Source organism: Brassica rapa, chromosome A04 (assembly GCF_000309985.2).
Source record: "Brassica rapa cultivar Chiifu-401-42 chromosome A04, CAAS_Brap_v3.01, whole genome shotgun sequence".
Classification (NCBI taxonomy): Eukaryota; Viridiplantae; Streptophyta; class Magnoliopsida; order Brassicales; family Brassicaceae; genus Brassica; species Brassica rapa.
Genome location: NC_024798.2, coordinates 9,065,366 through 9,088,810, shown reverse-complemented (window position 1 = coordinate 9,088,810; position 23,445 = coordinate 9,065,366). Strand labels below are relative to the sequence as shown.

Below are 23,445 nucleotides of genomic sequence, written 5' to 3'. Positions count from 1 at the left end.
TATTATAAATTACTAAAACTATTAGACATCTCAAATTAAAAAGTTTATTAATGGTTTAAATTTTTGTTTTAAGATGACAATAATCATAAAACCATATGATTAAAAACTTCATTTAATAAACAGCTTTACTATAAAATATTTTATATCTATCTTAATATCATTTAAATTTAATTATATAATATAAAATAGATAAAATTGATTTTTTATTTATTTACCATAAAATGATCGTTAATAACAAAAGTGATTGTATGATTAAAAACTTCATTTAATAAACAGCTTTACTATAAAATGATCGTTAATAACAAAAGTTCGTCACTATATTTTCCTTCACGTATTTGAGAAGATGACTTCTTTGAAGAAAGGAGAGATGAATAGATTATCTAATCACAACTGTTATTACTGAAACACAAACTCAGTTTCAGATTATTTTATTACTCAATTCCTTTGCAAAAGAAAAAGAAAAGGAAAAGTGATTTAACTTTTTAAACCCTGATGAAGCAAATCAATCAAAGACTCTATTTCATGTTTCTTGAGGGAGAAGCCAATCTCCACACCACCATTCCCATCTCTACCCTCCGCCATAGATATCGCTTCACCTTGATCGATGGACACAATCACAACTCTCTGCGGTTTGCCCCACCCGAAATCCAACCCGTACACTCCAAACCGGGTCGACCCGGCAACAGATAAAAGCTGCGCTCCTGGTGGAAGACTACTCATAAACGCTCCCATAATCTCCGGAAGCTTGAACGCCACCGTTTCATCCAATCCCTCAACCGAATCACTAACCATCCTCGCAGCACTCAAGAACCCTTCTTCACCCATAAACGTCTCCGCCGTTAACGGCATTCCAAGCGACGCCGACACGCAGTTCCCGAAGTAATTCGACGGAACCGGCGGGTCAAGAAGGCTCCGACAATCCACCGCGAACCCGTACCCGACCGGTCTCTTCGGATCTCCGCCACGAGCTCTGATCAAACATGTCAACGCGTACGAGAACGTTACCACGAACGTCGACAAGCGAAGCTCTTTAGGTGACGAGGAGGAAGCAGAAGATTCTCTCTTGAGTCGCTCTCGAAGCGTTTGGATATCTTCACGAGTGAGATCGAGGGTGAATCGGACGACGTCGGGACTAAGCTCCTGCGACGGAAGAATCTTTAAGCTCCTCGGGTTCTCTGGTTCTTTGCCGCCGGAGACCATTTTGAAGAAGGAATTCAACTGATTCATAATCTTCGTTTCGATATCGCCCGGAGCTTTTATGACCGTACGATCATAAATCGGGATTAGATCCTGCGGTACGGAAGCGTTTACCGTTTGGTCTTGTTGGCGTTTGCATGCGTTGGCCCAGAATTTGAGAAACATGGTTGTCGTTTTCCCATCTAAGACGGCATGGTGTGCGGTTACGCCGATGCAAAACCCTTGGTTTGGAAAAAGCGTGACTTGAAACGATACGGCTGAGGCTGACTCGTCGGAGACTTGTAACTCGGGCACCAGTGGGTACAACTCGGTGGTGGGGAACGGTTTGTTACCGGTTAAGAGTGAGAATTCTGCGCTCGACTCAGCGACAGTAAATGAAACGGCGTCGTTTGGGGAATAAACAAGGCTAGGCTTTTTGTCGAGTGAGTCCCAGACGAGTTTTCCGGCGAGCGGGAGGTAGTGAGAGAGGGATGAGGAAAGAGAGGACTTGAGATTGGGGACGATGACTGAGTCGAAGAAAGGACGAGTTGCGTCAGCGAGTCGGTAGAACATGACTCGTTCGACAGGGTGGAGTTTGTACCAGATTAGGTCGAAGAAAGTGAGCGATAGAGTGAAAGGCTCAGGTGAGTCAGAAGGGGTGACTCGTGACACGTCGATGACGTTAAGTGCAGACACCATTTCTTAAGTAATCCTGTGGTGCGAGATAAGTGGCGATGAAACTATCATATATATCCAGATATAAAAGAGATGTTCTGTACAAGGTAGAGAAATTCAATTTTGCGTAAACAAGAGAAAAATAATTAACATAACTATAGAGAATAAGAAAAAGAGAGCCATAAGAAATTTCCAAGATAATTTTGACCAAAAAAAGGAATTAAATCTCGTCAATGAATAGTGTATAAGCTTTTTCAATTTTACGATGGTGGCGTAATTCAATAATCTGGAGATGAAATCCATTTAAACTATAACTAAATGAAAACTAATTAAAAAAAAAGTAAAATGAAATTGTATTCAAATTTTAGAATTATTAGCAGGTTTACCAAAATGTGGTAGTTTAATTCCATTATAAAAAGCTGGTTATACTGTTTATTTTTCAAACTACTTTAACAACATAATACTATGTGATAATCCACTATGTGATAATCCGCACACTGGAGGGAATAAACATATAAAAATAATTATATTTAGTGATTATAAATATTAACTATTCTACTATACATATTTTTTGCATTTTAATAATAGTTAAAAAATATGTGTATAACGAATAATAACTATATATCCGCGTCTTATGCGGAATAAACGTTGTATATATAAATTACTTTATATATTATTATTTATTTTACATAATATGTAATAAAAATATTAAATATAAACTAAATAATTGAAAAACCATTAACTATCAAGTATATAATTTAATTGACACAAACACACGTAAATAAAATAAATAATTCTTGTTTATTTACTATTATTTATGATAAGTAAATCTAAACAATCACATTTATCTATTTTGTATATAATTAAATTTAAATGATATTAACATAGATATATATTATATTTTAATATGGCTATCTATTAAATAAACCTTTGTAATCATATGGTTTCATGATCATTCATATCTTTTATAACAAACTAGGGCCGGTCCGCCCTACGGGCGGGATGACAATTTAAAAATAATTTAAATAGTTAGAATAAATATTTTTGATATTTTTGATATTTGTTTAATATTTGTTTTTATTTTAAAATATTTTGTTCTGTATTAGTATAAATTATTATTTTATTAATTGTTATTCTTTATTCAGTTTTATTTCCATTACAACTGTATAAATTTTACCTTACGATTAATAAAATTGTTTATTTGAAGTTTTATTCTGATTTTATTATAATGGTGTAGAATTGTTGATTTATTTGTTTAATTTTAAGTTACCTAGTTTTATTCATTCTCTTACATTATTTTATATCGTACTCTTATTCGACTATATAACAATATATTTTAATTTTACATAGTTGTGGATCTATGTTTATAGTTTTTCTTAGAATTCATGACATAAATATTTAAAATATATTTTACATTTATTTAGTTAGAATAACTTAACATATCTCTTTTAATCTATTATGTATTACTATTTGGTTATATTTTCTTTAATTTTCTAATCTTGATCTATAAAATGATTCGCTTTACATTTTTTATTCAATATAGTGAAGTTTAGAGCTTTTTAACACTAATGAGCTTATATGCAAATAAATATATAGAATTATAACAATAATCTGTAACATTTCTCAAAAAAAAACAATAATCTGTAGCAACAGATATAAAAAGAGTCAATGTGGTATCTCCTCCCTCTTGTACAAACAACACCATAGTAATATAAGAATATATTGATTATAATTAACTGATAGATAGAGATCTTACGAAAGATGGAGACCCCAAATTACTTTATAAAAAGAAAAGTTTTTTTTTTTTATATCCTTTCGACTTTATCCTCCTTGATCACATGATTGGCCTTTGCGATTACATCACGTCCAACTTCTTTGAAATTGAAGCTACACTCGTGCTTCTCTGGGCACCTATGGCTTCTGCAGAACGTGCTACCGCATTTGCACTTAAACCCCATAACCCCAGCCTTCTTGTTACAGCTGAAACACCTGTTAGTCCGTGCAGGTTTCGACGGCTCTGCCTCCTCCTGTCCCGTGGCTATAGGAGCTGATGACGGCTCAGCTGTTACAACAACAGAGGCTGGTTCGGTTTCAAGAGGCTGTTTTTACTCTGGTGTGATAAGTGAGTTCTTGACAGCAGATTTTGCTACAGCGGTTAGATCTTCCTCGGCTCGGAGAATTCTGTAGCATCTGGAACAGAGGTTCATGTTGGAAGACACAAAAAAACCGCATCTATTGTCGCAGAGTTCTGGCTCAGTTGGTGGGAAGCTTGTGCTGTTGTTTTGCTCAGAGTTCATTGTTGTTCCTTTCTTCTTCTTCTTCTCAAATCTGTTAAACAAACAAAAAAATTATATTCTGACAGTAACATAAGAATGTTTTTTTTTAAAGGTTGTCGTTTCAGAACATTATAGAGATGAAAATCTTTGCATTAATTTGATTCAACCAACCTACGAAATTGAATCAATTGAATTAAACCCAGATTCGGTATAATCAATTTGCCTCAATTCGATTCAACACAGGTTCTATATAATCATCAAATGAAAATCAATAATAATGCGATAGTCACACCTCTTGTAAAACCACGCTATTCTAGGTAGCCGATCTAAACACAGGATCAAATCATAACCTTAGTTCGAATGAAACAAAAAAATTGATATTCAAAGTTTGAGAATACCCAGAAACGTACGGACATAGTATAGCAGAAAGCTTGAAGTTGTGGTTGCTCCGGGTAATCGGAATGGTCGCTGGCCTCACCTGCTCGCCGACGGACAGCTTGGTAACCCCACAAGACACTGACTTTCTTCACATGATGGGACTCCAGAACCTTAGAAGCCGGTGTTAGAGCACCGACGAACACATGTATAAACCCGCAAGCTCCCCACAGCGTTTACATTCCTGGCACAATTTCTCGAGACTCCATTGTTGATGTCGGCGATGGAAGAGGAGTATGAACCCTAGACTCGTTGTGACCGAGGAAGACGATAAGCGTTAGGTCACTTTTGGACTCGAACGCTGTGTAATCATAAAGCCCAGGTACGAAGCCCACAAATGTTAGCGCAAGATTAAATGAAACGCGACGTTTAAAAAAGAGGGGCACGTGTTGATTCCTCCTTGCACGACTTAGTGACGTGTCCTCAGCAGGAGAGACTTCAACATTTTTTTATATAATTAGATTTCATAAATCATCGAAAACAAAATTTTCAATGTGAAATTTTTAATAAATTTAAAATTTATAAATCTTCATGAAAATTCATTGTAAATTTTAAAATTAAAATATTTATGTATTTTATATGGTATATAGTTTAATTATATATTATTTCAAATATCTATTAAATGAGAATTTTTACTCAGATCATGTATATCTTGTTATAATAAAAATGTTAAACCAAAGATCATAATTTTTTAACATGAAACTTTTTAACGGTTTTAGTAATTTATAGACGTTCTAAAAAAAATGAAAATACAACATATACGGAAAAATCTAAATTTTAATTTTATGGTTAATTTGATTGTTTAATTTATTTTAATAACAACATATTAAATAAAATGATGGAGAATACACAAATATTTATTATTATCATTAATTACTATATTTATATATATATTAGTCATATTAGGTAGTAATAAAGGAAATAATGAAAAATAGTAATTGTACACTTTTAATTAATTTTATTATCCTACTATATAAAAGGAACTAATTTTGTGGCTTCTAAGAGTGTCCACTTCACCTAAAATATTCAGGACCAATCAATATGACATGTCATTTAGTATATTCTCCAGCTCAAAAGTAAACTATTGCAACATATATCCGAACCCAATTAATTTTATGGGTTGGTCTTCCAGAAACTCATGTGGGTAGAAAGTAAACTCAAGCCCTGAGGAAATATGAAAAATTAAAGTTAACGAATAATAATTATAAAAGTCTCTTCACATATTAAAATTTAAGCATACAGCACGTGTTTTGGTTGCTCAGTATTATATGCTTTCTATATTACAATAATAGCCCCTGGATTATTTTATTATTATGCGAAAATATAGGATTTAAACAAAAAATTTGACCAAAAAAGAAAAAAAAAAAAAAAAAAAAACAGAAATGTTCTCATGGGTGAGAGAGAAAGACAAGCATCTCAGGCTGTCTTGACTTCAACAGTCATCTCCTCTTCTGCCGCTGGCTTCTCCTCCACAGCTGCCGGAGCTTCAACCGGTTTCTCCTCTTTAACCGGAGCTATTGCTAAGGAGTCAACAAAAGGTTGTTAGTTGCTATTGCTAAGAACACGATACTCAAAATTGGTATTGTGAAGGTATTTTATTTTGGTTCAAGTGTTGCACCTACATGAGCTGAATCCTCGACATGCTATCCCTAACACTAAAGTAATTTCGAGAAAATTTCTCATAACTCTCCTGGAGAGGCCAAGAGTAGAGAAGCTGCAAATTAGCTTCTTTTTTCAGTCTCAAGAATGGTGTCTTTTATGGGTATCTTAACCTGTTTTTTACTTTGGGATGCGTTTTTATGGCTTATTCTAGAGATCTGTATATATTAGCTACATATCTATGTTAATTGTTTCAGTTTCTTGGTAAATTGGTTCATCTTTGCTGCTATCAACTTTTTTTTTGTTTCAGGTGTTTGATATCTCACCAAGTACCAATGCATCTAAGAAGGCACGCATTGCTTATCTTCAAGAGGATGCATGATCGGTCACAACATATGCATCTGAGTAATGCTTTACAATCTCCTCTTGAAATTATTTTGTTTCTCACATGCTCTCCCGGTTTAATTCACTTTAAATATAAGCATATTTCCTATTTAATCAAAAATGCGATTTGTTTGACTGCTAATCATTCATACATTTATTGTCATAATCAAATATTATTTGCTTCCGATACCTATGATTGCTCGAAGTCTTCTGAAACACTTAGAAAGTTCCACAACTTTAAGAACTATATTTTCTTTATCAAATTTGAAAGTAGCCAAAAAAAAAAAAAGATCAGTCATTAGCCGTATTCCTTGGCAGTCATTATAAATCATATAAAAAATTAAGAAGAATAAGGAGAATTTAAAGGGATAAAAAAATTAATACTAATGTCTCTTCTTTAATATTTTTTAAGAAAAAAAGTGATCTTTGGCTTACACCTTTAGAGCCTTCAAGTTAATAAGTTTTCCAGCCATACAGATCATAACTTAAAACTTACAACTGTGTTCACTGGATTTCATTCATCCACACCAAAAAAAATTGTGAGCATCAAAACGAGTGAAAGGATCCAATGAAGGCAAGTACCAGTCAGATAACTGATCACGACTTCTAGGAAAGCGATATTTAGAACTATATTTAAATGCCTAAGATTCAATGTGAAAGTTATGAATTCAATGGTTTTAAAACTAAGATAAAATTATGTGTAATTTGTACATTTAAAAGAGGTTTGCATCAAAACTTATATAATTAAGATTAATGAATGTTTAGATCATGGGTCTAAATAGTTGGTATGTAGGTGCAGAAAATTTGTTGTAAGAATTTAGTTGGTAGATTTTAGGTTTTGTTGACGTAGTCGTAAGTTTTTAATGCAGAAAGATATTACAATTTTTAAACCAGTGTTTTAAGAGAAAATATGTTAAAAGGATTATATATTTAAAAGTGAGGGTCAATTAATTTACTAAGAGAAAAACTGGAAACAAAATTTATAAAAAAAAACTAAGTGAAATGAAACATTTTTACAATCCAACCAATCAAACACATAACTAAAATTTAATCAATTTTTTTTTGCTCGGCATCTTATATATAGTTTCCAATAACAAAAATATCAGATATTTTGATATTAAAATTTTTGAAATTTGTAAGACAGAAATAATAAATAACTGAAAATGATTTTATAATTTCTAGCTATTTTATTTTTATAAAAATATTATAATATTTATATATCAAATAAACATACGTACAAAATATATAATAAAAAATCAAAATTTAAACAAAAACCCGGGCGTAGCCCGGACCGACCCTAGTTAGTTTAATAAGAAGTATAATATATGGTTGGATAGACCAACATAATTCTTTAAAAACTTTCAGAAGCATTTTAGTGATGACAAGTGTCATAGTTAAAATGTTTTAATGCTTGTCAAATAATATATAAATGATGATAGTTCGTTTCGCAAAAATATCATTTTAATACTTTTCATGCACATTAGAAATATGATTGAAATGCATATACATTTTTATTAATTAAATATATTTAATAAATACTATTTGAATTATTTGTAATATCAATTAAGTTGTAACTAATATTAAATTTTATATAATTATAAAATTCATCAAAATTTTAAAATAACTTTTTATGTAATAAAAATGTCAATATGGCATATTTTTAAAAAAATAGGGAATATTTATTATTAGATTAAATTTCAAACATATAACATGTGTAAGATTATTGACCTAAGATCTGTGACCTCACGATTAGTAACCATTAGCCAGCTTCGACAAAATATTTGAATTGTTCCGAACATTTTTGCTTTAGTAAATCTAGAGGTGGATATTGAACCATCAAGTTCCTTAACCACTCACATGATGATATAACTTAGAATTGTGCAATGTTCGGCTAATAATGTGTTGTATTTTTGCGTTTTATAGCTATCGGCCTAACATAAATCATTTTCTTCATCGTTTTGCTTGCTTTCTTTCTCGAATAACAGCAAATGCATTTAAATGATTTAATCTATAGCCAACTCCTTTTAGGTGTACTAGAGCATATAAAACCCCACTTTATGTTCTACTGAAAAATTGAATGAAAAATAAAGTAATAAAAAAATGATTATTCCATAAATAAAGTAATAATTTTTTGTTTGTTTATTACTCTATTTCTCAACTCATTTTACAGTAAAACATAGAGTTGGGTTAGAAATGCTTGTATATATCTTATCGAGTTGTTTTCACACTTATTTCAAATTGCTTTATACTTTTTCTGTTTTATAAATAATATCATTTTACATTTTTTATTTTGTTTCAAAAAAAGTCATTCTATACTTTTTATGTAAATTTCATATTAAAGCTCTTTCTTACCTTTTTAAATAACCAATAGATGTTTAATTAAATTATTTTTATTTGAATAATTGTATAATAAATAAAGTTACATTAGTATATTTTATTGTTTTATTAATTTGCGTGAAATATGTCTAAGTGACATTTTTTTGTAAAACAGAAAAAATAACAGGGTATATACATCAACGTAGGATGTATGGAAATGGTTGAATAAAAAAAAGGATGTCTGGGAAATTTGATGTCAAAATGGACAAATTGGCATCTCTTCATATTAGACTTGGTAAAATTCAAACTTATTTTAGACTTAGAACATTATAATCTTGGAATGATGAATCTCTATTATTTTGCCTCTCTTTAGCAAAACTATACTCAGATTTTACCTCTTAATATGATTTTAAAACTATATTTAATATGATTTTGTAATTAATTTAATAAATTTTGTGTATTTTTATATGTCGTTATGGTCTAAATAGTTTTAGAGTTTCAATTTTAGAGTTTCAAATGAACTAATTCATAGATTGTTAAGTAGGATTTATAAGAAAAAAAATTGGTTTACTCATCTAGTGTATGATTTTATTGCCAAGCTTCCATTTATGAAACTCCCTACTTCCCTCAAAGGTTGCTCCCTATTTCCCTCAGAATTTTTCTGCGATGGTCCACCTCATACATTAATTGTCCACCTGTCGCAGAAATTCTCTTGAACCAACTCTAATAAGACTCCAAGCTATCAGATTATACGTAGTTCTACTTCTAATGGAATTCTATTAATAACACCGTCCCATTAAATTTGGTATTTTGTGAATTCATCAAACCAAACATATATATAATATATTTTATATTTCTATTTAATAATATAATTAAATTGGTATTATTAATTTTTTAAATTTGTAAAAATAAATATATCACACTATTTTATATTTTTGTTTTATTTTTGCAATAATTAACATTAAAATAATATACATTTATTTTCATGTAATAAATACAGTTAAATAAGTAAATATTAATTAAGTATTTAACATCTCTAGCTAAAAAGTTTTTTATAATATGATAGAATATTATATATATTTATATATTAAATATTTAAAGTTATAATCTCACTATGCTAAAATAAGTTTTAAAGAATAATCTAATTTTTAGAAAAAAATTATTTTTATCTATTAAATGATAATTAATTAATTATAAATAAATAATATAAAAATTTTTTGTCGTAACTTTTAATATTAAGATTAGAGTTGAAAAACATAAGATCAAATATAGTGTTATGGTTGGTTGGAGTTGTATTTTCTACCTTTTTCACTTTGCTTTTGCTTTCTAATAGTTGGATTTGCGGATCAACCCGCACCGTTTGACTGCTACCTGCGGATTGAGTTTTTTTTTCTTCTTAGTCGACATAAAAAAGTAATTTTTATATTATATATATGTGTGTCGGTGTGATCAAAAATATAAAGACATAGTATTCTTTAGAAAATAAAAAAGTATTTTTTAGAATATAAAACCTTGAACAGTAGATTTTATTTTAATAAAACATTATAGAAGGTGGTAACTTAAAATGGTATCTTAACGTTCAAGTTAGTGTGTTTGAAGTATTTCGATTTTGGAGTTCCGTGTTGTTTCGGACGTCACGTAAGACATTGACGTAACTGAAATTGTCATCGAAGAAAGTGGTGTTCATGATAGATTTGGATTCTTTGGATGTCTTAACTTTTAGACTTTTCCATTAACGTCTTTTTTCCTTCTTGCTGACGACAAAATTTTCACTATTTCCAGATATTATAATATGTAACCAATTTGATATCTGACACCAAATCTAAGAACATATCATTATATCTGTAAATAACTAAACTTATTAACTTTTTAGTTTTGTTGAAATTAAAAAAAAAGCATACTTATTCAAAGGTCGTTTCTTAGCTCTTCATTTGGACTTTTAAATTCGGCGAACATTCAAATGTGTATTTTTCTTCCTTCTTATTTTATATATATATATATATATATATATATATATATATATATATATATATATATATATGTAAAATCAAGAATATCCATTAGTACATATAAATTTAGAAGTCATGGGAGAAGAATGTGGTATCTATAAATATAAAATGGAATTAGTGAAATAAAAGAATGATATATGGAGAAAAAGAGAATGTTTCTAGAGAAATTGTTTAGAATATCATAAGTTAGTTACTACTTTTCAAAAATATATTCAATCAAAATTATCATAACATCTTTGCTTAGAGTTTATTTATTATTGTTTAGGCTTTAGTATTTAGTGGTGGAGTTGAGTTTATAAACTTCTATTAATGTTTTATAAATTACTTTTATGATTGTTTTATAAAAGTTAATTTAATCTTTTATAACAAATTTTAAGTATTGTGAGAATAATTATCCTTTAAAGATAAATTTAAAAACGGTATCAAACTTGTCGTAAAATGGTTCCCTCGCTCTGGCTCGGTATAACCGCTCAACCATGTATCCTGGCTAAGCCGCATATCTTCCCGAACGTGTAAAATGCCAGCCTTCTTTGTTTAAAACTTGATACCATGATAAAGGGATACACAACCAAATATCTAATTACCGCAAGTTTCACGTACATGATGTAGAGTTAATGAGCTTGTATAGAGGAATAACATGATCACAACGAGGAAATATTTTGTTAGCTGGTCTCGAACGATTGACTGGAAACCAAAGATCATTCCATACTGAGATAGATGATCATGTTCCTATCTTTTTTGTTTAGTCTTTTGATAACCAGAGCTCTAGCTGATACAATAGTACGCCAACCATAGGATGACGAGTTAGATCCCATTGGTTCCAATGGGCTAGTATTTGTAAAATACTGTCCTTGAAAACTTGGGAAAATAAGGAATTTGGTCTCTCAATTAGCCTCCAAAATTGTTTTCCTAACATAACTATATTAAAATCCACTAAATTCTTGAATCATATGCCTCCCTCGTCTTTATTTTGACATAACTTATCCCAGGTCATCCAAAATTGTGAAATAATACTTTTAACTTCGAGATTATTCTTTTTCAGGACTCGGAAACAAGACATAACATGATTCGGCGTATCCGTTGCCACTGACTTTACAAGTACCTCCTTTCCACCTTTCGTAAGGTACTTCACCATCCATACATTCACTCTAGAAATCATCCTATCTTGGAGGAATCCAAAAATCTGTGTCTTAGAACCTGCGAGACACTCTAGAATCTCTAAATATGATATCATTCTTCTTATGGTATAAATTCTGAGAATGTCATGTAACTCTGCCCGGGTTGTATCCTCAATCTTATGCCCAAACTGCAATGATGATTTGGCAAAATTAATTTGTTGACCTGACACCTTTCCATAGTCCTTTAGAATTTGTAGAATTGTTTGACATTCATCCCTTTGTGTTTTGCAGAAGAAAAAACTATCTTATGCAAAATAGAGATGTGAGATCGCCGGACTTGCTCTTGCTACCTTTAAACCCGTTAATGTTTTTGTCTTTCTCTTCTTTCCTTATATTTGCAATCAAAGACTTTGTACACATAGTAAAAAGATATGGTGACAGTAGATCCCCCTAACGAAGACCTCTCTGCGGTATAATATGACCTTGAGGCCGACCATTTAGTAGTACCTTATAATGTACCAAATAAATACATGCTATAAAAAACTCTATCCATTTCAGATCAAATCTCATTTTTGTAAGCAGTGCCTGAATGAACCCCCACTCCATCCTATCATAAGCTTTGCTCATATCCGTTTTAATTGCCATAATTGTTTTCTGGCAAGATTTATTGTTCGTCAACCATGAAACATCTCATGTGCTATCAAAATTTTATCTGAAATTAATCGCCCTGAAATGAATGGCCGATTGAGTTTTGGATATTAATTTTGGAAGACAGGGTCGTAATCTCTGACACAAAACCTTCGAGATAATCTTGTAACCCACGTTCCTAAGACTTATTTGCCTCAATTATGGCATCCTATTTGGTCTTTTCGTCTTGGGGATCAAACAAATGTTTGTCAAATGTTCTTCCATCCAATTTCCCTTACCTCAGAAAGTTATTGACAAAATCTAAAACATCTCCCTTGATAATATGCCATGCATGTTGGAAAAAAATGTTGTCATCCAATCCGGCCCCAGAGCTTTTTCATGATGCATCATGAACAAACCTTAGCAAAATTCTTCTATTGTAGCTAAAGCTATTAACGTATTGTTCATTTGGGAGGTTATACTTATCGGGATATCTTCTAAAAAAGTCCCAAAGCCCGTGGGAGAAGTCGTTGTAACGAGATCATCAAATTAATTTAATGCCACCTTTTCCACCCCCATTTAATATGTTATCCACTATCCTCCATCATTATGTATCCCAATGATCATATTTCGAGATTGCCTTTGTTTGGTTAAAGCATGGTAAAATTTTGTATTTGAATCGCCTGCAGCATGCCACATATTTCTACTCTTTTGATGCCAGTAGTCCTCTTCATCTTTGTAAGCCTCATATAATTTCCTAGACGCTTCCAGAATGTCTTCTTGTGTCCTATTATCATTGTTTGGATTTCTTCCAATGCTTTATGCAGTTTACTTATTTTCTATTTTCTATAAGGCAAATTATTTTTCTTCCATATGGCTGTTTCATGTCTACATTTACTTAACTTATAAAATCTTTGTTAGAGTTTCCTGTCATCGTATTACAACCTTGAGCTATTGAGTCCATTAAGCAATCGTGTCCAATCCATCTCTTCTCAAACCAAATTGTCATTTTTTTTCTTGAAATTTTATATTCAATAGTTGCCACTACTGGTCTATGATCCGATCCTACCATTCTCGATCATTTTGGAAAAGAGCAAGGAAACAAAGTGTGTCATTCCTCTTTGGCCAATGCCCTATCCAACCTGCAACACACCATTTGTTGACATCACGTTTTCTAACGCTGGAAATTCTATCAGTCTGCAGTTTCTTATCATGCTATTACTAAGATTTATAGCCAATTATGTTATTTTTAAAAATTATAATTGTGCTAATTCTCTTTATGCAAAATTAAATTAAGATATCTAAAAATATTTTATTTAATTTATAAAATTTGTAGATTAAGATATCAGTGATACTAATATAATTTAAACAACTATTTTATTTTATTTATAAAATATTTTCTATATCTGAAAGACTTTATAAATCATATTCACATATGAAATTTAGTAAATATGTAAAGATAATATAAAGATCTAGTAAGTAAATATATACAAATAAAATTAGTTAATAATTAAAATTTATCTAAAATTATATCTATAAAAATTAATAGCAAAAAAAAGCAACCGAGTAATTCCATTTGTTTTCTTTACATTATTCATTAATTAATAAAAAAAACTAACAATTTTTAATATTTATGTTTGCAACAGTGTATCAAACCAACCCTATTGGTCACTTCTGATTAATTAATGTATATTATATATAGTAAATTATATAGATAGTATTAGTAAATAAATTTGTGTGTTTTCTAATTTTTTCATAATTAAAAATGTATTAAAAATTGGTGTGCCTAGCCCTGGGCAAATAAACCGGAGCCAAAAAACTGAACTGGAACTGAACCGAATAACCCGAAAACAAAACCAGACAGAAACTTTTAAATACCCGAATGGTTCCTATATTTCTATATCCGAATAACCGAACCGGAACCAAACCAAAAATCGAATGGGTTTCCGAATATCCGAAAATCAAGTTTTAACTTTCTAATATAAAGTGAAATGTCATAAACCCCACTCGAACCCGGGTTGGACAGGAAGAGTGAGAACATTGTTACTACCAGACAATGTTATCTTTTATGTATCTCTCTTATATCTATTATTATAAAGAACACTTTCATTCTCTTCTCCTCTTGCCACCTAGATAAATAGGAGAAGGAGAACATTACACGTGTCCCATTTTTTTTTCTAACCTCTGCGATTTTTTATTGAGTTCGTGCATTGATCCATATTCATTTATATTTGGGCTTTTGGTGTGGGAGGCCCGTGACGCCAGGATCATAGAGATGAAACACTGTGTTTCCTCCATTAGGTTTATCGCCAGGTCATCTTCACAACTCTAAAGCTCACGGCTTTCCTTTGCGCAGCCGAGATCTTTCGTCTCCTCCCTAACAGTACCAGTAACCGATTAACCTCATAAAAACCTCCTTTACTCCACAGCCACGATCTATATTCATTACGGCGCTTGAGACTGCGATGCGATTGCGTTTGGCTAGTAAAAGGTAACGAACTGGGTGCTAGAGTTTGAGAACTACTCCTAAAGGGAAACAATGAAGCGGGTGGTTCCGGCAAGCTTGAACCCTGAAAAGTTGATGAACCAGCAGGTGTAGGGGCATTAAAGTTAGGATATTGCAAGGGTTGCTGCAGAGAACTGGGCATTGGCAGTCCATGAGGGGGTCGAATCAGAGACTGCTGATGCAATTGGGGAAGACAATTGGGAGGTGGTGAGTAGAAGCCTTGCCAATACAGTAAATACTTATAAAACTAGCACTTTATTGACTCAAAATCTGGTTGGATTAATGAATTTACAAATGTATATTAAAGTAGACCACTTAGATTAACACGTTAATTAATATATTTTGTATATAAATATTTGATTCATTTATTAAACGGGTACCCGAATCCGAACCGAAACCGAACCAAAATATTATAAGTACCTATTGGTTATAAGAATGATTTATTCAATATATCCGAAATTGAATGGTTCCTTCCCGAATACCCGGATGCCCAGGGCTAGGTGTGCCACACACCATTTTACCTTCTTCCTATTTTAGGTGTGGTCCAAGATCATGAATATCCCGCTCTCCACTTTTTTTTTCTAGTTCATTAATTTTTAATCAAAACACAAGCAAAAATAATTTACTGAATGGTATCATATATCCTATACCAGACTGCACTATAGTCGTCCTACTATATACATTCGAGGCCATAATCTTCTTCTTTAAATCCTAAAAATGTTCTACATCTTCTTCTTTCTCTATTGGTTCCCTTTGGACCACCATGATCATGCATAACCAGAGAAAGACTCATTGAGTAACAGGAGCAAACACAAACGATAAAAATAGAGGTGGCTGTGCCTTAAGAACCTGAGAAATAAGAAAAAGGCATCGACAAGCGTTGGCCGTGCCTTTGGAACCTCAGAAATAAGAGAAATGCATCCACAAGCGTACTCTGGTGGCTCTTATAACGCAACATAGTCAAATATATAAAGTAAACTTTAGGGATAATACGCAAATGATCAATACAATGATTTGACGCCATCACTCTTTATGTGTTAACATCACTAATTAAGATCACTAAAAGGAGTATACGCTTGGTTAACTAAGAATAAAGTGACGTGATGGAAACTTAGTAAAATCTTTATTATTCCGCTTGCCATGGAAGAAGTCATCGCAGGGAAGTAGAAGTATGGAGTACAGTGCACGCTAAAAACTATCATTGACAATTCTTCTTGAACGGAAGTGGCAATGAGCGTTGGAAAAATAGACCTGTCATGCAAGTTTTGGGTGCTTTTTCTGGGTGCATCAAACAAGTGTCTTTCATAAAAGGCACGGCCAACAGATAGAAAAAGTGACATGAAAGACTAGAAGCATTTATTGCTACAAATTAAATCCAGTTTACCACTGGAGATTGGTCTTGACTGAGAGATCATGTGTATTGCTAACTGAGAATGTGCTCTTGAAGTTATAATCTACCCCACACATCTTCAATTTTTTTAACATGTTGGTTGATGTCTAATTTCATAGGAGAATCAGCATGTATGAATTTAAAGGAATGAGACATATCAATTGGATCAAGACCAATAAACAAAAGTATCGAACCTTCGTGTCCAACCAAGACGTGATCGTGAATGAAATGGACAAATATAAGCTCAATAGCAAGAAGGGGAAGTAGGACAACCACTAAGATTTTTTTCCGTCTAAATCTATATTATTTGCACATTCATAGAATGTTCTTTCTTGTGTACTTTATTTCAAGGTTTCGTGATAACAAAATAGAATAATCATGAGTTCTTATCTCTTTTGGAAGACATTTTTTTATGTGTTGTGATTTATGACCACATTTTAAAGGTTTTGTGTGTTTTGATTACGTTTCAAGGTTCTATGTTTCATATTTTTGGAAGACATCTCTTTTGTTTCATACTTTGAAAGGAAAAAAACCCAAAATTTCTGACTTTGTTGTTGTTTTTATGTTACTTCACATGTTAACATGTATATGAATGAAAAAAATATGATATCCATGGATGGATCTTATCTAAAGCACTCAACCCTCTCAACCAATCAAGACGTGATCATGAAGCTCGGAAAGAGAGCATCTAGAAGCTCAATAGGGAGGGAGAGGACAGGACATGCTCATGAGAAATAATGGTGGAGAAGAAGTTCAAAGCAAAATACATGTACTAGTTTTTGAGCAAACCAACTATTAGTTTCCTTTTAATTTTCATTTCAATACTAATTTGCTATTTTTTAATGTATGTGTAGCCATTTGGTGATGGTAGCAAAATTACAAGAGAATGGACAACTTCATGTATCTTTGACAATCCAATTAAACAACATGAAGGTATATTTACCACTCGATTTTAATTTTTTTAACATTATGATAGATTAACAAAAACTAAATCTTGTTTGTGTATTCTTTCGACTCACACAAGCAGCTTATTACAAAGACATACCTATCCCCAAACATCGTAACCTTTCTTATGAACATTTCGCCAATCATATCCAAATCAGAACCGGAAAGAAGAATTCATTCTCAGTCAGAAATCTCAACATAACAATTGAATTCCTTAGAGATGACAGACTTCATAGAGATGTGCATGTGTATTATATTGTGTTTCAGTTACTAATCTGTGCATCTGAAATTTAATAAACATTGTTTGTGTAGTGGGTTATATGTGGAAGAGGAGGGAAAACCAAAGTATATTTTGATTGTGAATGAACTGTGAACGAACATACAATTATTTCAAAGTTGGAGACAATTCCTCTTGGAATTTTTTAGATGACCGGCTGGAACTACTTGAAGTTGGGAAGGTAAGTAGAAATTTTAATTTATTTTCACATCAAAAATAAGGCAACATTAGTTGTAATATATGATTATGTCATATTTGTCTCTAGGAAATCAAATAATGTCCCTGGAGAATGTAACAAATTACGTGGTGAACATGCTTTGCTTGTTGAGAAAGAAGTTGAACACCATATGAAATTGATTTTATGGTTCCTAAGAACTCGCTGGAGTGGGTTATACTAATGGTATGTAATAATGCATGATATCACTCCTAGACCCTCGTGGTTTTGATATCTTAAGGCCATTTTAATAATTTTATTTTTTATTTTGTAGATGAATATCAAACATAATATAAACGGATGGAACTCCTGAAAACTCCTGCATTTTTACTTGTGGCATTTCGTGGTTAGAGATAGCTATATTTTGCTATATTGTGGTCTTTTTCTTTTATTGTAAGGGATATATAAGTTTTTGCTACTAAATTCTCCATGATATCATTATTTTTTATGGATTTTTGTGATAGTGTATCTAGCTATATGTTCAACTGTTTTATGTCGTTAACAAATTATTGATAGTTATGTTACTAAAAGTATTTGATAAACAACTTTTAAAAAAAAATCAACTTCATTATACATTTTAGAAATTGGAACACTTAATCAAATACAATACGATAGCGAAAAAGCTCTAGATGAAAATGTGAGAATCAACAACAACCAAATTTAATTAAACAAGGCAAATAAAGTAATAAATGACTACTTGGGATAGAAGATGCATTAATGGTTCCTGACAAGGTTATATATATTGGGTTTTACTGTTTTAGCATACATTTTATTTGCAACAAAAATGACCATATAATTATTTATCGTATTAGAAAACTCTCCATCCAGTTATTTATGGTAATAATATGATTTACAAATAACTAATAAATTTTTTACAATCTTAAATTAAATCATATTCATGAAGTTTTTAGATGGAATAGTCTAGTATGCATATACAACTAATATGCTAGTAGATAAGTTATAATGTTAGGTTGAATGATGCTGTGATTTCTTACAAAAATAAATTAAAATGTGTTAACAAAGTAGTTTTATGACCATATAGAACCATAGAGGACAAGACATTTATGAACGTATAAACGGCTGTTTATAGACTACTATAGACTTTGTGTTTCGGAAAGACAAACTGTTATACATAACAAATGAAAAAAAACTATTATTTGTTTTCGTCATCTTATCGAAATATAAACAAACCGTTTATATCAATATTCAGACAAAAGGGATATGATAATACATTTTAAAAAGTACACAAATTCATACGTTGATATAATAAACTTTGTATGTACTAACATTTTATCCACAACATGTGGATAGTGGATTCTATACATTTATATATTGATAAACTGCACTTTGAATGTATTAACAAGCCATTCACAACATGTTGATTTGATATAATGCGTTTTGAATGTATCTTTTATATTAAACAATTGTACGATATAATTTCTATGCGGTTAGAAAATAAAATATAACTTTGAATGTATCTTTTATATTAAACCAATTGTACGATATAATTTCTATGCGGTTAGAAAAGAAAATATAACTTCGAAGCAATAATGTAGAACATTTTTTAATCTTCCATATTTTACTACCAGAGTACTGTAGAACACTTTTTCATTATACAAAGATTCTTTTTAATATATATAACTCATAGATACGTTTATCTTTGCTAAGTTTTTCTTTCTTATTAATTGAAGTTCTTCTTCCGTATTCAAAAAAAAAATTCTCTTTCTGGTAAATATAGATTGTATTGCTTACTGATTAATACTTTATATCTAAATATTTATATTGGATTTGGGAATGATTCAAAAATGATACTTAAACCATATACATACAAACAACTGATCATAAGAGGAACAACATATAAAAAACTCATTAATTGGAAACAACTATTTTTTGAATTCACAAAAGAAACAAATATCACAATCAAATGGTTAATCAGAAGAAACCTCTCCATAAATAAGTAATCTACTATCAATTTATAAAATAGAGATTTTCTTTTGTCAACACAAAGAAACTTTAGAATAAAGATTAAAGAAAGCCACTGAATGATTTATTAAATTTTATTTTTCTATTTATTTTGTTGTTATGCTCTCAGTAATCAATACATTATAATCTTTATAATGGCTGAATTCTATGACCGTTGAGTTTTGAGGATGGATAAACTTTTCTAGAAGAGATGGTCTCTATATGTCTTGAACACACACAACCAAGAGATGAACCACCTCTTAACCAAATGTAAAACCATGCTTTTGTTGAGCCAATTTTTTATTGTTAAAAAGTGAACATCGATCCTTTTTGTAATGTTTATCTGTTTTTCGTCTGTTCTTCAACACAATTCCTTTTGTCTAGAAAACTATATGATATGGTATTTTTGAAATGTATTGCATGTCTCGTGTGGGTAGAAGGTAATTACAAGACTTAAGACCCTATTTTTTATCATCAGTAATCGTCATGGATAATAAAACCGATTGTTATTGAAGAAACTAACTCTTCTTAATTAGAACTCATACGTTACTTTTTCTAAGTTCAACACCCTCCTTTTATCTGATGTAATAGCAAACAAAACTATAATTTAACATCCTAAAGCAAAACCGAAAATGTGAGAATCAGAGATAGTCTTTATCTTAAATTGAAATAACATCTTTGAGAGTCCCAAACGTGCATCATTAATATGTTTATCATCTATAGTATATAAGATATTAGAATCTTCAATGCATAGCTTAATTGATTTCTACAAAATTTCGCTTTATTCAAATAGAAAAAAAAAGACAAAGCAACATTTACTTCAATAGTTTGCTGCAATTCGTCTTTGTAAAATATTATTTTAAATAAATTTCATTTTAAATTTATTATTAGTTATTAATAGCACCTTTCATTTATTTTTATGTTTATTAATATTATTCAATTATTTTTTTAACAGTAATTCAACTCAATTACTATTTAGTATAAATTAAAAAATACCATCTAATCAAATTATTACATAACGTAAATAAACAAACAAAAACATCAAAATTTATAAAGATGCATTATATAAATAAATATATATATATATATATATATATATATATATATATATATATATATATATATATATATATATATATATATATATATATTCTATTACTAAGAAAATGTGTTGAAGTAAAAAAAAAGCTTATTTATGTTTTATTCTTCTCGACCGAGCTAAAACTTGAAAATGAAAAATTTCATGTTCTTGATATAAACATCCTATTAATTAAAATAATAATTGAAACCTTGAAATTAATTGGGTAAATTATTTTGACAGAATAAAAATATAAATAAAATTTAAGAACAAATTTATAGTTAAAGTTCATATATAAAATGAAGATATTAATAGAATATTTCCAATTTGAAGCAACATTATTTATTATTTCATGTGCAGCAAACTTATTTCAAAATGGTGCAAAAATTAAAAAAAAAATGAAATAAGGTTGAAGACATGATTGGTACAAAGGGAAAGCCACAAAGTGTTAACAGCATTTTAATTTTCATTTCGATACTAATTTGCTTTTCTTTTGATGTATGAGTAGCAATTAGATGTTGGTAGAAAAATTATCAGAGATTTAACTTCAAGAATCTTTGACGATCTAATTAACATCATGAATGCATTTTTAACACATTTCCATAATTTTATCAACAATAAAATATAAAAACTAAGCCTTTTTGGCACACACGTGTAAATATGTTTTACTCGTTCGACTCACACCACTAACCAAAAAAGCTAAAGGATAACTCCTTATAAGCTCGAGCACTATAATACAAAAACAACGTCTTTATTGTTTTCTTACTGATTTTACGGTAGGAAAAAATAAAAAAAGGTTGTGTTTCGGATTTTTGGTTATTTATCGTCAAAATTTAATTTATAAATTTATAAGTAGTTTATATTATATAGTATTATTATAGAATAAAATTAGTATTTTTGTGAAATATTAAATTTAATTTATATGTGTATAAATATACAAGTTTATATAACATGTCTAAAAATTGTTGCATATTTTATAAACATAAACAATCAACACAATTGTAAATAGATTGGTTCATCATCGTATATTAAAAACATAATTTTATTAGTGACAAAAATCTATTAAAATTTTAAAATAGATAAATTTTAAAGAGCGGTTCAAAATTTAGTTATATGTATTTAAACCTTTTAACCCAAATTTTTTACACGTTTTAACTTTTGCCTTGATAACATATGTAACCAACTGGATTACTTGAAGTTTTCTGCAGTTACTTTGATTTTTATCGATTCAAAGATGAATGAATTTATGTAAAAAAGATGACTGTGATTTTTACCAAGAAAATACATTATTTTTTATGAATATAATAGATTTTTTTTTATGAGTAACATAAACAGACTCATATACACTCTTCAAACCAAAATGGTATCTCTCCATTTATATGGGCAACAAATGATGGTTGTTTTCTTGCACTGCGTGCAAAACTGTCCGTCTTTGAATTTTGTGTTCGTGGTATATGAATGAGCTCTGAGCTGTTGAAACTTCTCTTCAAGATCTGTATGTCTTTCAAATAACTTGCAAAAGCTGGTCATTCTTCTGGTTCTAAAACCATCTTCACCAACTGAGAATAATCCGTTGCAAAAGTAACAGAAAACTGTCTTAGATTTCTCATACATCTTATTGCCCAAATGAAAACTTCTATCTCTGTGTGCAGTGGTGACTGACTCGCTCTTATGTTCCTCGCTCCCATTAAACTATTAAAACCTTCCGGAATGCTATACCATCCTTGTTCCGAATAGATTTTCTGATTTTCCATGGTCCATCCGTAAAATACCATTTACCTGGGATAGATGGTACTTCTACTAGAAATTGAGTTTGATTGATTCCATGTGTAAGTGAATTTTGTGCCTCAGCCTAAAATAAAATTTTCATTTTTCGTCAATTTAAAAGTTTCTTTAGGATCAATATCTAAATTGTTAAAATCCTTGTTGTTTCTTATATAAAATCTTAGATATTGAAATATTTTTGTTGATAGTTTAGACTTGAAATTATTAAGTTTTTATTTATATAGAGATATAGACATCCATATATTTTAAGAACTGTGGATTTTTTAGTCAAAAAAAATTTTTGATTTATAAATTAAAAATTGATTCAATATAATGAAATAGTAATTAAGATGTCTCTAACTAACGTGAAAATTTTGTAAAGAAAACTGATCTGACCAACATAAAAAAGCTATATGTTATAATGAGGTTGAGATTTTTAAAATAAAATTATTTTTACTGAATCACATGTTTTAAATATAAGAAAATTGCTATATATATTTTTATGTTAAATATATTTAGTTTTGATATATATATATAATTATTTTTCTTAAATTATAGGTTATAAAACGGTATATATTTATATTTAAGATATTATTTTTATATTCTATTCATTTTTTATTTACATAAAATAAATTATTTTTAATTAAATTAGATGCTTAAAATATAAAAAAATTGAGATATATATATATATTAA

General features: G+C 30.1%; 1 protein-coding gene and 1 pseudogene across 1 annotated transcript; both read right to left on the bottom strand.

Moving 5' to 3' along the window:
• Positions 1 to 252: 252 nt before the first annotated feature.
• On the bottom strand, positions 253 to 2,104 carry LOC103863819 (phenolic glucoside malonyltransferase 1). The gene has a single exon (XM_009141573.3). The coding sequence runs from the start codon at positions 1,873 to 1,875 to the stop codon at positions 475 to 477; it is 1,401 nt and encodes a 466-aa protein (XP_009139821.1). The 5' UTR covers positions 1,876 to 2,104; the 3' UTR covers positions 253 to 474.
• An 859-nt stretch (positions 2,105 to 2,963) lies between these two features.
• LOC103863818 lies at positions 2,964 to 23,335 on the bottom strand (annotated as a pseudogene).
• Between the last annotated feature and the right edge of the window lie 110 nt (positions 23,336 to 23,445).

What these genes read in the sequence shown, in the direction of transcription:
- LOC103863819 (XM_009141573.3), bottom strand. Translation starts at nt 1,875, where the DNA reads ATGGTGTCTGCACTTAACGTCATCGACGTGTCACGAGTCACCCCTTCT.